At 36.3% G+C, this 17,813-nt stretch overlaps 1 protein-coding gene across 1 annotated transcript in view; it reads left to right on the top strand.

The window, feature by feature from the left end:
- The first annotated feature begins 211 nt into the window (after nt 1-211).
- Nucleotides 212-17,813, top strand: part of LOC112045245 (protein lozenge) — a 72,533-nt gene continuing 54,931 nt past the window's right edge. Inside the window, exons 1-2 of the mRNA XM_024081356.2 lie at nt 212-1,254; nt 16,330-16,569. Coding sequence (XP_023937124.1) covers nt 1,143-1,254; nt 16,330-16,569 — 352 coding nt within the window. The 5' untranslated portion in view covers nt 212-1,142. The remainder of the gene's footprint in view (nt 1,255-16,329; nt 16,570-17,813) is intronic.

Raw genomic sequence — 17,813 nt, 5'->3', positions numbered from 1 at the left:
CATTATAATATTTCCCTTTCAACAATGAAACTAAACAAAAATGTTTGATAAAGTAAAACTTTCGGCCATTCCGCTTACACCCGCGTAATTTTGTGCGTGATGGAGTGAGACGGGAGATGAACATTTTCCCGGCAAATGAAGCGTGGCCAGACCGCAGATTGACCGCAGGGAATGGAGGCAGCGAGTGACAGAATGGCGGCGGTTCAGTAGTACTTTGGCTCGCGGACCGTGAACACGCGCGCAGCCTCCGTCGCGCGTGACTCATCACTTCTACGCGCGTCGTACGTACGCGGTAAATACCTCTTACCGGCGCGGGACTTACGCTCGACTTTATTCGCAAAAAAACATAACACTCGACTAAGAAACCGGCGCTGACGCAACGCGCGGGGGAAAAATAATTAAACCCGCTCAGCTGATATTGACAGTATTCGCGATTTCTTAATTTAAATATCAGTAGATACGCGCTTCTACAAACTTTAGTACCTACGTAACTCGAATGATAGAAGTTATTTTGGACTATTCCGCTCGAACCTTCAGTGAGTCATATAAAATGACGAAAGTTAAGTTGAAATCTTCAAGGCCCGGCCCGATTCCCGCTAGTATACGTAAATATTGAGTTAAGGAAAAAGTTATGTAAACGCTCGTGATTGTTTACGTCTAGCGTATGAGTGAACTTGTGTGCCAATTAACCGACTTTAGAACTGTTAAAATATTAGTAAAACGCAAACCGAAGATCTCGTATTGTATATCTAAGTGTAAATATAAAAGCAAACAATCAACCGAATAGGAACAACACTTCACCGAACAATAACACGGAAAATAATATTGGATTGGTGCCAAAAGTTGTTTTAAGGTGCCTCAAGTGTTCCTAACAATAACTTACTCATCGGTGCAAAGGTCGTATGCAGGGAGATACGGCGAAAGTATTCTTGCCTTTTAAATCTTTAAACAACTTTACGAAACGTCTGGCTTATTAATCATTGACACAAAGTATCCGTACAAAGTTATAAGAAACCAAATTCAAATTTCGAAGACTTGAAAAGTGACCAAAGAACAAATAATACTCAAAGAAGTCGCACGTGAAGCATTAGCAAGAGTAGTGCAAGAGCGGGCGGCGGAAACGTGTGATGCTGTTTTGAAGGATGCACTTGCCCTATGAGTCGAGAGGCCGCCGGCGCCGAGAGATGGCCGAACTCGAGCCCTGGTGGCTGCATTCCATTATTGAGGAGACGAAGATCGAGCACCCTGATCTCGGTAAGCTCTTTTAACATTTTAGGGACCATCCGTAACGACAAACAAGTCAGCTACCGACCTATACTAACACCATTAGGAAGCAATTGTATCTAGAAGAGAAACAAGGCACCTATAGACCTTCGACATCATTTCCATAAAATAATCCAAAGCTTATAAGGAACTTACATTCCAATTTGGAATATACCCAGCACAAAGTTGGGATTTCACAAATTCCATAAATTAAACTTACACGTTTTCTTATTTGTTATCTTATTATAATATATAGATATATCCGCGTGGTTTTATTTTTTTTAATCCAGAGAAATCAATTACATATTGTCAAGATCTGAGTAGCCGTCCGACCATCAAGGATGTAAACTGTCTCTGTACCGAATATCGTGAATTTGAAGGCTCGATGGTTAAGACTTTTTGAATCTATGGTTAAGAAGTTTGTAATACAACACACATTCTTAAATTAAAACTCTCCAACAGAGGATATATAGACACAGCAAGCGAGAGGTCTACTTTAATAAGGACTCTCTGATAAGTGTTAACTCTATCAATTTAATTAGTTGACGCGACATACACCACATTTGTGCCGTGATAGCCCAGTAGATATGATCACGGCCTCCGATTCCGGAGGGTGTGGGTTCGAATCCGGTCCGGGTCATGCAAAACATCGTGGAGGAAACCTGCACACCAGAGAATTTTTTAATTCTCTGCGTGTGTGACGTCTGCCAATCCGCATTGGGCCAGCGTGGTGGACTGTTGGCCTACTCCCTCTCATTCTGAGAGGTGACTCTATAGACGACGAATATGGGTTGATAACTCTCTCTCTAACACCACATTTGAAACTTTCTATGTAGAGGTTCAATCTTTGTTTTCTGTGCGTTTTTTCAAGTTATTTCTTTAACATTGGTTTTTTCAACGATAGATTCTAGAGAAACATTAACGCCAGAAGTATTTTCTAGGTGGCTTTTTCTAACTTATTGGATTCGGAGAGCTTACTGATCCTAAGTATCGACAATGGGTTAATGTAATGTGTCATCCGTCATGGCTTACAACCATCACTGATCACTTATCCATGACGGTATTAAGTTATGACGTCAAATCAATTATGACATGGAATTCTGTGACGTGGAAAATATAACACATGAGAAATCATTGATATTGGAAAATACGTGGGCGCTCCTATATTTTTGCTACCTTGAATAACATGCTTAACTATTTTATATCGAGGTAAAGCCACAGAATACCTAATAAAGTTAGGAATAGAACCGGCCAAGTGCGTGTCGGTCTACGCGCAGTGTAGGGGTCCGTCGATCATCATATGGTGGTAAACAAAAAAAATAAACCTTTGCTGAGTTTGTTGTGGGCTCTTCTCAGAGCAAGAAACATTTGGAACCCTTGTAACTTTATTTTTTAAGTTTTCGACTATTATTACCACCGTTAGATTTAATTAAATTATGACATAATACTGACTTTTCAAAAGTGCTTGTAAACTAAGCCTTATTGAAATAAATGAATTTTGATTTTTTTTTAATCACCAATGCCGACTTAGAATACTTACTTAGTAGTCAGCTACAACTTCTTTTACTTCTAACCCCTACTTAGCTGTGCTAGATTTGCTTTGAATTTCATAATACTAATTTGGTGACGTATCCAACATTACTCTACACTATGGAATAAAAAAGTCACCTCACTAGGAAGTAACCTAAAAAATTTTTCGAGATTTACTACATTGTCGCCGTGCTTAATGTACATTTTACGATGTGAAAGTTTTCTAGTACATACTAATTGTCTCTGAGCGAAACCGACGGATGGACAGACGGATAGACGAACATGAATAATATATTATAGAGGGACGGACAGAAAAAATAATGATCTAGTAATTTAACTGAATCAAGTAATAAACTTAACATATTTCCTAGACTGCTTGTCTGCATTAACTGACTAATAAAATGTCATTATTTTGTTAAATTTGAATCACTACATACTTATTATTAGTCATACAGAATAACCCGTGGGCCACGAACCGCAGTCCGCAACTCATAACGAATTCACTCTGCGCGACAAACGTCAACGTTAAGCGTTAAAAACAAATAATCTATTCGATAGTATGAATTGCAATTATATTATAAACGCAAAATTACGTGTGTTTTTCTGTCAGCTGTTGTTGTTTTCATAGTTAAACAACTGAACTGATTTAGATACATTTGGGTACAGTGATAAATTCGATCTTGGAGCAGAAGAAATCCAGGAAAAATCATAGTTCCTGTGTGATTTGTGAAAAACAGAAATTCACGCATGGCACGCATCTGTCCGCATATTAAAAGAAAAAATAATCATGATTTTTATCAACTGTTTATAATTATTATTTAATATATAAACTTGATACTTTTTATACCTGGATTGTTGAGGATCTGGTATCTAGAAATGTGCCACCTCCGAAAGCCACCACAATCCAAAATCCATACTTTCCTACCGTACTCACCTACAATAGGAGCGTGGTTAGACAAACTTTCAACTTTTACATAATGAGTAAATTCTGGTCATCTTAGGACCACCTCCTCTTAGTCTATATTGTTCCCGATAACAGTCAAGTAGCCAATTTACTGTAACTGTCAGTGACGCGTCTTAATTCCTAAGTAATCCCGATTATATCTTAGTTTTCCAACAACTATAGGAATTTTCCAGTAAGTATGAGAATTTCCAACAGAACCATCGAAATGTGAACTATGCCGATATCGTAAAAACCCGGAACTCGGTACGGAACTGGGGCTTTACGTTTTCTATTAATAAAGAACTTGTTCTATTATTACACGCTACTGGTTATAAATAACTAATCTTAGGATATATCATTAATACATATAAATAAAATTGAAGTGTCTGCCTGTTGAATTGACAAAAACTGTGTTTTCTCAAGTTATTAAAAACATAAACAACTAAACAAACTTTTTAAAAAAATATTTTAATAAAATGAGATACAGAATGTTGTTGAGCAACAATTATGCTACTTTTTTTCCCGAAAAATTCATGGTTCCTGTGGAAAACCGAGGGCATTCGCTGTCTGTTCCTCCGGACTAATCTCTGGAGCGACTGAACTATACTAATGACACTTTCACTGGAAGATAGAGTAGGTTATGCTGCAACATAAGTAGGTATAGGCTAAAAAACCATGGTTCCCGTGGGATATGCAAAAAATAGACCTTCACGCGTACGAAGATGCGAGCGTCCACTAGTTATAAATAAAATTTAAGTGTATGTCTGTAATTTGAAGTGACAAAAACTGTATTTTCTCAAGTTATTATACCTAGTTATTTACACGATACTAAAACATAAACGAACTTTTTTAAAAATTTTATCTGTCTGTTTGGAAAATCTTTGGAACGTCTGGACCTATTTTAATGGGTCTTCACAGGGAGATACAGTATATTATGGAGCAACGTATAGGCTACTTTTTATCCCGAAAAAAATCCATGATTCCCTTTTTGAAAAACTTAATTTTATTTTTATTTTATTTATTTTATTTATTTATTTGGTCCACCAGTGACTATTGCAGCATTTACACAAATACAATCTAAAAAAAAACACAAACACAAGGCTCTGCACAATCAATTATGCGTACGAAGTGGCGGGCGTCTGCTAGTTCATTTAGTGGACTATGTAAAAAACATACTCCACTAACAGATGTCCAAACACAAAATACCTTGTCATGCTTAGTTTTACAAAGTAGATTCAATACAAATTAATTACTTAACAAAACAATGCATTGTTGAGGTTAAGCTGTCATTTTGTCATCGCCAAAACTGTCATTTTTTATATTCGTGAGCCCTCATTCGCACGAGAGTTTTTTTTAACTGACGTTAAAAAAGCGTTTAAATATAGCGTGAAGTTAAATGAAGGTCTATTTCCAACGCCGAAAATTGAAAATGCAACACTGCTCGAAAAAAAGCGTCGTGTTTTAAAAACGCTGTCGTGTGAACATATAATTGGGAATGCATTTAACGTACGTTAAAAAAGCTCTCGTGCGAATGAGGGCTTATAAACCGTTATAGCACTGCTTTTTTGAAAATCTCTTCAGTCATTTCAGGTCGTACGATAGGCAACTATGAATTTATGATCATAATAGCTTTGAGAGTGCAATTGTTTCATGTTATCTTCATTATTCCCGAGGGAATTTATTATTTCGACTGTGTGCTTAGTTTTAAAGAAGTTTGTAAAATGGTGGTAAATAAAAAGAAAATAAACCTTGGCTGGAACCTTTGGAATCCTCGTAACTTTAATTTTAAGTTTTCGACTATTATTACCACCATTATATTAAATTAAATTATGATATAATCCTGACATTTCAAAAGTGTTTGTAAAATAAGCCTAATTGAAATAAATGTTTTTTTTTATTAATTCCCGTTTTCGTTATGTTACTGGATGTTACACTTTCTAAAAATCCAAATTAATCGATTGGTTAAATAGTAACAAACAAACAAAAAAAAATAATATTACATTTTTTAGGTAATATTAGTGTATTAGAGAACTAGCGGATGCCTTCGGTTTTAACCGCGTAGTTTTAGGCCCGAGGGAATACAGGGATAAAATATAATCTGTTACTCGCTGTTAATGTAGCTTTCTATTGGTAAAAAAAAATCGGTTTTGTAACTTGGGTTAAAAACGTAACCAACAGACAGATAAACATACAAACAAACTCACATTCCCATATATAATATTAGGTAGGACTTAACTTTCGTTCTTGAACAGTTAATGATATTCATAATTTTATTACACATTTTGGTAAATTAACATTTTATGATTTGTTAACAAATTAAATTCTTATTAGAGGTTTTTATCACAACATATAGGTAGGCATTTGATTAGCTTATGACTTAAATAAATCTAAATAAATTTTATTAAAGTATTTTATCGTGCGTGGTCGAAAATGGAAGGTATTGGGGTCAATAACCGGCTAATAACAACAACAAAAGTCACTGATTAGATGATTTTATTCTAATACAAGAAACCTTCCCGTAAAAACTTCTCTCTTAGAAGTTATTATTTTAGTTATTTTTTTTAAACCACCCTATTTTAATGTAATTTAATCTAAGGAATATCTATTAACAAGTTTAACTGTGTTCCTAGGGCCAACTTCAGACTTCAAATTAAGATTCGCTTATTTCAAGCACTTTTGAAACTTCAAGTTCGAGTATTTACAGGTCCTAGAGAGTCTTTCCGCGTATTTCTTCTGTTTCTGCTTTCGGGGCCCATCAGACGATGCTTGCTTCAGCTATTTAATAATAATATATAGAGTGTCCCGTATGATAGCTCCCAGGATGATAGCTGACATCATGGCCTACGAAAAATAAATCCAATAGTTGAGTAATCAATTATTCAAAAATGATTTTTCAGCACATGGTCCGACAAAATTGCACTGATTTTTGTATTTTTTAGAAAAAGCAATTTAACTTAAAAACCGTAAAATTTCGGCTAACATTTCAAATATCACACTGTATATCGTACTATTTGCGGGACACCCTGTAAATTGGTTAGTACATAATCGCACTAATTTATCACCCAAGGTTAGATTCCATTATCTAACAATGCAAGTAAAAGCTTGTAAAAACCGACCAGAAAACTATGAAACAATTAGAAAATGCGCAGGGAGGGCGTAAAACCACTCCTGGTAATGAGATCGTTCAATGCGAGCTAATGAGGTCACAGGTAGTTTCGACGCAGAGCTTACCTGTGTACGTTTCCTAACTTTGCCTTTTGTTAGGCCGAAATTACGAAAAGAACATAAATATTACGAGTATGTTTTCACGACGTGTTTATTATGGATTTCTTCTAAAACAGGCTAACAGGCCTATTCTGGGCCTATTCTTCTCAAACAGGACTATTTATATAAACACGTTGGATTATTGTAAAACGTTTTTTGTGTCATAAATACATAAATGATTCTTGTTTTGTTTTTATTATAATTGAAAGTTAAAACTTGAACTTCCAAAATCTCTTATTAGTTATTTATGCCCCATTGTAGCACGAGCAATTTTTGTGTCACAATATACAGCACGAGTGCTACAATCGCTAATTATGTGCAGTGGCATGCAATACGTTTTAAAATTAATTAAAATAATGTATGTATTATTGGTCTTGATTAGCGTCTCTTATAAGGATTTTTTTCAAAAATCCATGCTTCTATTTAGATATTTAAAAAATTTTAATAAAAAAAATTCAACCGACTTCCAACTCAAAAAATAACTTTAACTAAAAAGCAAAAAATAACATCCTACCTATGTGCTACCTTCTGATCAGTTTGAAGGCGGTGCCAAGCCAGTGTCGTGTTTTAATTAAAGCTGTTTCTGGAATAACCACAGAAATTTAGTAGTTTAAACGTATTTAATTAAAACATCACTGGCTTGGCACCGCCTTCAAACTGATCAGAAGGTAGCACATAGGTAGGATGTTATTTTTTGCTTTTTAGTTAAAGTTATTTTTTGAGTTGGAAGTCGGTTGAATTTTTTTTATTAAAATTTTTATTTTTTTATTTTTAGTGTTAGCATACCCACTGCGTGTGTATAGTCACAACCTATCTAAGTGGAAAGTTCTTATCAATACAAAATTATCAAGTCCAAACACAAGGTAGCTGCTGTGAGCCGTCGAGGAGTTCTCTTCACTGTGCTTCGTCTTCATCACCAGACCCTTAATACAGTCGCAATCCATCTAGGTGGAAAGTTCTCATCAATACAAATTTATCAAGTCCAAACACAAGGTAGCTGGTGTGAACCGTCGAAGAGTTCTCTTCACTGTCCCTCGTCTTCATCACCAGACCCTTAATACAGTCACAATCCTTCTAGGTGGAAAGTTCTCGTCAATACAAATTTATCAAGTCCAAACACAAGGTAGCTACTGTGAACCGTCGAGGAGTTCTCTTCACTGTCCCTCGTCTTCATCATCAGACCCTTAATACAGTCACAATCCATCTAGGTGGAAAGTTCTCATCAATACAAATTAATCAAGTCCAAACACAAGGTAGCTACTGTCAACCGTCGAGGAGTTCTCTTCACTGTCCCTCGTCTTCATCACCAGACCCTTAATACAGTCACAACCCATATAGGTGGAAAGTACTCATCAATACAAATTAATCAAGCCCAAACAAAAGGTGACTGCTGTAAATCCTTGACGAGTTCCATCGTCTGTGTTTCGGCTCCATCATCAGACCAACTCCAAACCTTCATAAAGTTGTAGTGGTTTAAAATACCTTATGGAAACACTAACAAACGTGCTAGCCGTCTCTACAAATTTCGGAAGTTCCCCTCAATTTCTCCAGGATGCCATCATGAGATCCTGACATGAAAAAAATGGGACCACCCTGGAAGTAAACCCTACAAAACAAAAAAAGAATTTTCAAAATCGGTCCATAATTGACGGAATTATCGCTGGACATACATAAAAAAAAAAAAAAAAAAAAAAAACATACATACAGCCGAACGTAGAACCTCCTCCTTTTTGGAAGTCGGTTAAAAAAATCATTGTAGCACGGTTCACCCATCTGGTAATGAACATTACCACACGATCTTGTATGTTATAATTTAGATTTAATGTGATATGTGGCATTACTTAAAAATAAAGATCTTTTCTATCTTTACAAATTAAAAGTTTTGTGATATGGTTTGAGGTTTTACTCAATAGAGTAGATTACGAAATGGGAGTAGAAAAATTCCATATCCACGCACATTAACTAAACCGATGGCAACATGTCAATTCTATTGTATAATAAACTTGGCCGATTTTCAATCATTATTCTATTTCAAACCTTTAAGAGCGCGCAGCGTTACGGTACGATATGAATAAAATTCGAAGCGCAAACGAGACGCCGAATTATGACTTTCACGTGAGTGAAAAGCACGGAGCGATTGACGCGCGACGCAAATTTTATGACGTGAGCGCCAAAACCATTTTTACCTAATTGCAAGTAAATTAAACAACATAACGAAAAACAAAATGGCCATGTTCAAGATATATACCTAATTTTCTATACAAAACAAAAATTTAAGAAAATAAGTTTGCTTTTCCTGAGATTGAAAGCAAAATGTGAGCAAAACATGTATTTTTCAAAAAAATAAACTATCGAGAAAAGTTTTACAAATTGTGTATTTTGAATAGTCATAACGAAGCTAACACTTTGAAATATCATTTACCCAAATATCAGGCTCCTAACTTTTCCAGAATCTGAGATGCAGAACCATTTGTAATCACCAAATTACATATTGCACACTCTTAATCTCTTTTTTTTAAAGTAGATTTGCTTTGTATTTTTGAATGTAATCAATATTCCCCTATCTCTCCGAATTAGTTGGAAAAGACCGTTGGGAGTGGATACGATTATCCTGCGGGCAGGGATCGAACCCAGGACTTCTCAGTAGTCTTCTTTACCGTTGAGCTATTAAGGCTTTTTGAATTAAGAATTTTGGTTTTTAAATCCTAATCAGCCATAACAACGTGGAAATTAGATATCTTTGTACTCCAAAACAGTTATTCTTCAAAATAACAAGTATGTAATTAAATTACTTAGGACGGGAGACCGGCGATACGCTTGATTGGTAACGAGGGAAAAAAGCCTTTGCTTACACGGATTACAATTATTCACTTTCCTGCCTTCGAAGGAATGTTGTCAACAAATCTTTTGCAACTTTTACGATATTAATACTGAGATACTAATACTGATCAGGTTCAGAAAAAAAATATTTATCCACTAGCCGACGCCCGGCGGTTTTACCTGCGTAGTTCCCGTTTCCGTGCGATATGGAGATAAAATATAGGCTATGCTAACGGACGCCCGCGACTACGTCCGCGTGGAATTCAGTTTTTCGCAAATCTTGCAATAAACATGGATTTTTTCGGAATAAAAGGTGAAAATATGTGTTAATTCCGGATATTATCTATCTTCATTTTAAATTTCAGTCAAATCAGTTCAATACATGCTTTCAATCTCAGGAAAAGCAAACTTATTTTCTTAAATTTTTGTTTTGTATAGAAAATTCGGTATATATCTTGAACATGGCCATTTTGTTTTTCGTTATATTGTTTAATTTACTTACAATTAGGTAAAAATGGTTTTGGCGCTCACGTCATAAAATTTGCGTCGCGCGTCAATTGCTCCGTGCTTTACACTCACGTGAAAGTCATAATTCGGCGTCTCGTTTGCGCTTCGAATTTTATCCATATCGTACCGACACGCTGCGCGCTCTTAAATAAGTTATAAGCTAATTCAGAAATTGGTGGCGACAGTACCGTCGATGCTACAAAGCTTTATTAAACAAAATTGCTTAAATTAAAAAACAAAATTCATTCTGAGCAAATCAAATTGATGCGTCGCTTTCTACGAAGATTGGTATAATGACAGGAGAGACATCCAGCCCTTTGTGGAGTCAACCGCACTAACCAGCAGTTTGCGGCGCATAATTCGTGAGTACCTTTGCTTCCGTAAATAGAGAAACCACAGTTACACTATTAATGTTTCTTTTTTCACGCCCGAGCCGCTACTCGGTGATTTTTTTTAACAAATTCAACGGTCCAAACTCTTTAACCACATCCTAAAATTGCTTATGGTTTTTAGAATACTACCAACCACACCTACTCATACTCCATGGTTAAGCAGTTAGATTCATACAGTTCGGTTAAGCAGTAGACTTCTATTGGACTTTGGTTTGTAGGCTTTAGGTTGTACAAGAGGGAGCTCTACAAACTTTGACTTTCGATCGTTGGATTACATTGTGTTTCATAAAATTTTTGGCCAACAGTGTTACTCTTTAAGGATTATAGAAGAGGATATTTCTTTATTTTCAAAATACCTATATCAATAATTGTGTTAATTGCATACTTACTTAGTACATGGCATCGCGATCGTCAAGGCTTTTAAAACACTTAATATCATGCATAGCTTCGGCATTTCTGATCCTTTGGTCGCATGAAGCCATTTTAATTTAGTCCGAAAGTTAAACAGCTAAACCGATTTGGCTGAAAATTGGTGAGGAGGTAGCTTAGAACCAGGAGACGGACAAATAATACTTAGGGCAGGGGTAGGGTAAGGGTAAGGTAGGGGTAGGGTAGGGGTAGGGTAGGGATATATTTATAAAAATAAATTGTCTTACCCACTCATGATACAGACTTTCTCTTAGAGTTAAATCAGAATATTAGTCATATTCAAAATGACTAATGTTCTTGAAAAGGTAAGAACGTTTAGCTAGTTATGTTTTATTATGTAACTTTAAAAGCGGACATGTTAAAGTATGACATGTACTTTTTAAGGTTAATTTGGTTTTAACTTCTCAAAATTATAAGTAGCTTTTCGCTAAACTCTAACTTGCGGCACGTATTTTTATATTAAGTAAGTAATGTAATTGAAAAAAAAACTATACTTCACTAAACTAATATTAAAAAGATGTAAAGTTTATGGTGTTGAAGGGGGTAATTTTTGGACTTACTGAACCGATTATGAAAGTTCCATTATCACTAGAAAGCCACGTTATTTCTGAGTGTCATAGGCTATATTTTATCTCTATATTCTCACGGGAACTGGAACTACGCGGCTGAAACCGCGAAGCGACTGCTAGTAAGGTTATAAGTACTGAATATGAGTACTATTAGCTTATATACGGTAATGAGAACCGCAAGAGACATTCAGCAGGAAGAGGATAAAATAACGGAATAATAATAGTAAGTGTGTGTTGATTTAGGATTTCAGGGCTTGTGGTTTATTTTGTGGCTGACTTGAATAAATCCTGAGGTTAAACGTAACTGACCGCGCCCGATAATTAGATCGGTCGCCATTAATATTCAGTCATTGAAGGGGATGGAAGACTTCATTGATATCCAGAATCCAGACTCAAAATAAATAAATACAATAGGGATGATGACAGTTTTTTTAAAATTGTATATAAATTATTAGGAGAATGCTAATAGTAAAGCAATATTTTTTATAGTAGGTAACAAGATATTTGCGATCATTTCTTTCAGAGCTACGCTCCATACGAATTAATGGCCGTGTATTATACTTTAATATGTATAGCGAATTAATGTAGGCAAGTAGACAAATATTGTAGTACATTTTGAAGAAAAATTTAAAATAGAAAAAATTTAAAAATCCGAAAAAAAAAATATTACTTGATCACCCAAGCGATTTTTCCAAAACTATTCAAATTAATTTTAGATAATTAGGTGGTGTATCTTCCTATTATATCACCTAAGGACGGACGAAGTCGCGGCCGAAAATTAGTTATATACTTATATGAATTTTTAAAAGAGCAACTATTGAGTTTATTGTCGGCTCTTTTCAGCAGATCGTGTCTTTCGTGTGAAAACCTGAAAGGTTATTCATCACGAAATCTCGAAAACCTCGTGACGCGCAAAGATGAAATTTGGCAGGGAAGTTATAGATTATACGTCTGTTAAGAACGGACTTTGTGACAGGGCCGGATTAAGAAGGTATAAAGGCAGGCGAAGTCGCGGGCGTCCGCTAGTATAATACAAGCCAAAATGTTTTAATTGCTCTACAAAAAGGGCACATGACCTCACCGTGATATACGATAGATCCTATATGGTACACTTGTTTGACTAAACGCGTCGTGTTTTCCTCAATTATTCCGCTTTTTACGGTATTTCCAATTAACTGTACTCCATGCGTATGATAACTGCATTTGTTGTAAACTCCTGGCTCTAATTAACGTGTTAATATTTACACGTCGTGACTGTTGCCCAAAGTACTGGTTATTATCATCGTCGTCGTCGTTATCAACCCATATACGGCTCACTGCTGAGCTCGAGTCTCCTCTCAGAATGAGAGGGGTTAGGCCAATAGTCCACCACGCTGGCCCAATGCGGATTGGCAGACTTCACATACGCAGAGAATTAAGAAATTCTCTGGTATGCAGGTTTCCTCACGATGTTTTCCTTCACCGATTGAGACACGTGATACTTAATTTCTTAAAATGCACACAACTGAAAAGTTGGAGGTGCATGCCCCGTACCGGATTCGAACCCACACCCTCCGAAATCGGAGGCAGAGGTCATATCCACTGGGCTATCACGGCTCTATTCGGGTTATTATCATAATCAATCATATTATATTCATATTTTATAAACTAGCTTATCAACTTCGTCACCGTGAAATTCAGGTTCCACTAAAGTCAATAAGTTAGCTCATCAAGTAAGCTAGTTCCATAGATTAGTACGGATAAACAGGTAGTCAAACAGATGGAGACAGAGAAAGAAATAAATGCCCTGAGGAGACAATCCTATGATTGATGGAATCTTCTCATCATCTTTATAATATTAGTGTAGTTGTATTCATAGGAATACCTATACTAATATTATAAAGACAAACTGGACCGATTTGAAAATTACTTTTATCAATAAAAAGCTACTTTATCAGGGAGTAACACAGACTATATTTTATTCCCATATTCCCATGGATAACTACAAGATGTAACTACAAGGGTAAATGCGCGAGGTTCTATTAATACACTATATTGTACTGAAGTGTCTGTCTGTGATTTCAAAGTAACTGTGTTTTATTAAGTGCTTTTAGTTATTTAAGAACACGAAACTAAAAAAATCTTTTTCAAAATTTAATAAAAAAGTTTTTTAAAGTTTTCGTCAGTCTGTCTGTTTTTTCGGCTGCTAATGTTTGGAACGGCTTGGGTGATTTAAATGGGAATTTCACTGAAAGATAGACTAGGTTATTGAGCAATATATAGGCATGTTTTATCCCGGTAAAATCAATGGTTCCCGCTGGATGTGTGAACAATTTAAGTCGTGGGCGTCCGCTAGTTAATAATATGATTCGTTAGACTGGCCTGACTAAAGCTGAAGCACAATACCCAACGATATGTTATACTATAGATAGGTTACGTGCTTACAAAATCATCGCAAAAAGTGATGCGAAAAAAAGAGCTGCTCCACTGAGCGCACACATGCATAATTTTGTGTTTTTACATTATATATTTATTTACATATAAATTTTACACTTTCTGAATACACAAATCGACATTGTACGAGTAGACAATATTTAGGTAAGATTTGTTTAAATAACTTTCGTTGTTTAGTATGCAATTAAAGAAAATTAAGATAATTAGCCATTTTTGTGCGTCTCAGTTTCGACGCGTCAGTGACATATCTAATAGTATAAAATCTTTAACAATAACCCTATTGTCAAACACCTACTTTAAAGCCTTCCCAAAAGCATTCCCACCGGTGAAGCCACAGCAGTGACTGGTTAGCGTGTCAACGAATTCCCTGGTTTTGCAGCCTTTTAAAAGTCGTGTGTACCCTACTGCAAAAGGATAATGATTTTATTTTCGTTCAACAACTATCAATTTCATTCAACAAAATGGCGATTTGTAGGTGTATCCTTTCGTATTTACCCATATTTAAAAGAAAGAAAAGAAAGAAAGAAAATAAATTTATTCAAATTTAAAAGTTACAAACAGTATCCTTAACTAAAAACAGCATGTCTGTCTGTAACCCTTAAAAAAGAAAGGGTGTACAGCTCAGCATATGCCGTGTACTATATACAAGCATAACACACGGCGCTGATTTTCAGCTGAGACCCGTGTGACGCCACAGCTAACATAAAAAAAATAAAAATGAGAACAAATTCAAGTGAATTAAATTCAATCTGAAGCAGCAAATATGTTTAAAAATAATAATTAAGTACCAATTAAACTACAGATGTAAAGATATATAGTGTGATTTATATATGAATTTATAATGTGAAGTGTATTTATTACTAAATGTATAAAATATATATGTACCTATAATAAATAGAAAATCAAGATAAAGAACTAAATTAATAACTATTGTATCAAAATTTCAAAGTATCACCTAATTATCGTGTTTTCCTCTATAAAATTGATATTTCCACTGCACAATCCTCGAATTCCTTTTGTCGATCCATTAAATATTTTTTTAATTTTCTACAAAAAGCAAATTTGCTTTTGGAATCACGAATAGGCGGAGGAATATTATTCCAGCAGCGAGTGGCGGCATATTTAAAACTACCCCTAAAAGCAGCTGAACAATGTCGAGGGACGCTCAGAGGCTTACGAGCGAATCTAAATGACTCTCTGTCCGGGTACATCCTGTTAAGCTTCTGACTCATGTGTAATGGCTTACCATCCATTAATCCATTATTTAATTAATTTGTATAAAAGAGCTGGGTAAATATCAGGTTTGTTATAATACCTTATGTATATTCTTTAATATCACATCACAGCCATTATGTTTAAAATAATAATCTTCTATGTTTAGTCGACTAATCATCATCATCATTATATCAGCCGATGGACGTCCACATAGGCCTTCTGTAGGTATATTACCAAACATCACGATCCTGAGTCGCCTGCATCCTGCGAATCCCTGCAACTCGCTTGATGTCGTCAGTCCACTAGGATTGATTTTTCGACTCTAGCATGCCAGGATGAAAAATTTTCATGCAATTTAGATCTACATCATCATCATCATCATTATCAGCCGATGGACGTCCACTGCTGGACACAGGCCTCATGCATGGACCTCCAAGCATAACGGTCTCGAGACGCCAGCATCCAACGGTTTCCTGCTATCCGCTTGATGTCCTCGGTCCACCTAGTGGGGTCGACTAACACTGCGCTTTTCGGTGCGGGGTCATTCCAGCACCTTGGGACTTCAACGTCCATCGGCTCTTCGAACTATGTGGCCTGCCCATTGCCACTTTAGCTTCGCGACTCGCTGAGCTATGTCAGTGACTTTGGTTTGTCTGCGGATCCCCTCATTGCTGATTCGATCACGCAGAGAAACTCCAAGCATAGCTATACCATAGCTGAGTGCTCAGCGGGTGAGATCTACATATCAGTGATAAAATTAGGTGATAATTTGGAAATATTAGGATATGTATAACAATGATATTTTTGTAACCTTTGTAATATTGCAAAGACTTTAAATATCTCATTACTAGGTACTAAGTATACATATAATAATTTAATTATAGTAGACATGTTTGTCTCTTTAAGCCAGCGGTCGTCCATATTTTAGTGCCGTAAAATTAAAAATGTTTTTTTTTATCACCAGTACGAACCGGCAGCCCTGACTACATGTGCTCGGCCCTGCCCCACCACTGGCGCTCCAACAAGACCCTGCCCGGGGGCTTCAAGGTGGTGGCCCTGGGAGACGTGGTGGACGGCACCCAGGTGACCGTCCGCGCCGGCAACGACGAGAACTGCTCCGCTGAGCTGAGGAACAACACTGCGCTCATGAAGAACAGGGTCGCCAAGTTTAACGACTTGAGGTTCGTCGGGAGAAGCGGTAGAGGTGAGACTTTTACTATAGATGAAACTAGTGCTACGATATTTGTCAGGACAACTTAATTAACAAATCAAACTGTATCCAAAGCAACCCTAAATTGGAAGAGAATACCTTGAGCAGTTCCAGAGGCTTGTGACTCCGGATGCAGTTTTCAGGGATCCCTTACGACATGCCAACACTCACCGTTCACTGCTCAAGCTATTCTCCCCACCTATCCCAAGTTAAGCATAAATAGCTACACAACAAGAAACGTGGACGGCTCGAAAGCCACGAGAACACCGAAGTCGAACGCACGGCGAGTGACTTATATCGCCAGTCGTTCCCGTCCGATTGCTACCCCTCTCTAACTCACTATTGGTTACAAAAACAAGTCGGGATCGAGCGACGTCATATCCGTCTCAGATTACTATTTCCTACACTATATACTTAATATAAAGAGTTTGTTGTGCTTATTTCGTGAACTAATTGAACAACAGACTGAAAAATAATTTTAGTGTTTCTTAGCCGATTTATTGAGGAAGGCAATATAAAATTAGGCTATGCAATCATTTTAGTTCAAAGTCGAGTAAAACCGCGGGACATAGCTAGTACGATATTTTATAAACCTCTAGGAGATAATGGGATAGCTGTTGACAGTTCATTTTTATGCTAAAAAAAACTATAAAACTTTTGGTCAAGCATGCGTTGCTCACTAAATACTATAATACTCGTATTTGATTGATTTACATTTTAGATGATTGTAGATAAATTCCGAAAAGTTACACTTGCTAAGTATAACTTTATTCTGGTATTGTGTATTTACCTACTAAGCGTCCTAGATATAGGTTCAAGCATTATAATATTCTGGATTAGAACCAGTACCCAATTGGTGTGCAAGTAGATTCGCACAATGAAATCCATAAGCTCAGTATTCGGTTGTAGTAGCAAATCACGATGGACTCGGGGCAGATTAACCAATTATTAAGCTGCGTTGAGTTAGCTTACTATCTCTACGTGTGATAAAGATATATGTAATGTACGTAAACCTATTGAAGTGTAGATTAGCAAACTGGAGCACTTCACTGGAACAATGTTTTATAAAAGCTTTTTATTTAACTTATTGTGTGTGTGGGTCAAATTGGTATACTTGTTTATACTCGATACAAAAGGACTAATATAGTTAGGTTAGGTTACGCTAATATTCCGGGTGACAGATACGGGAATCTGTCGCCCACTGGATATAAATCCTCGAGTTGTGGACGTTTATAGTG

The sequence above is a fragment of the Bicyclus anynana genome, chromosome 19, assembly GCF_947172395.1.
Source record: "Bicyclus anynana chromosome 19, ilBicAnyn1.1, whole genome shotgun sequence".
In the NCBI taxonomy this organism is placed as follows: Eukaryota; Metazoa; Arthropoda; class Insecta; order Lepidoptera; family Nymphalidae; genus Bicyclus; species Bicyclus anynana.
Note: the sequence above shows the minus strand (reverse complement) of the source record. Positions and strands in the feature narration are given on the sequence as shown.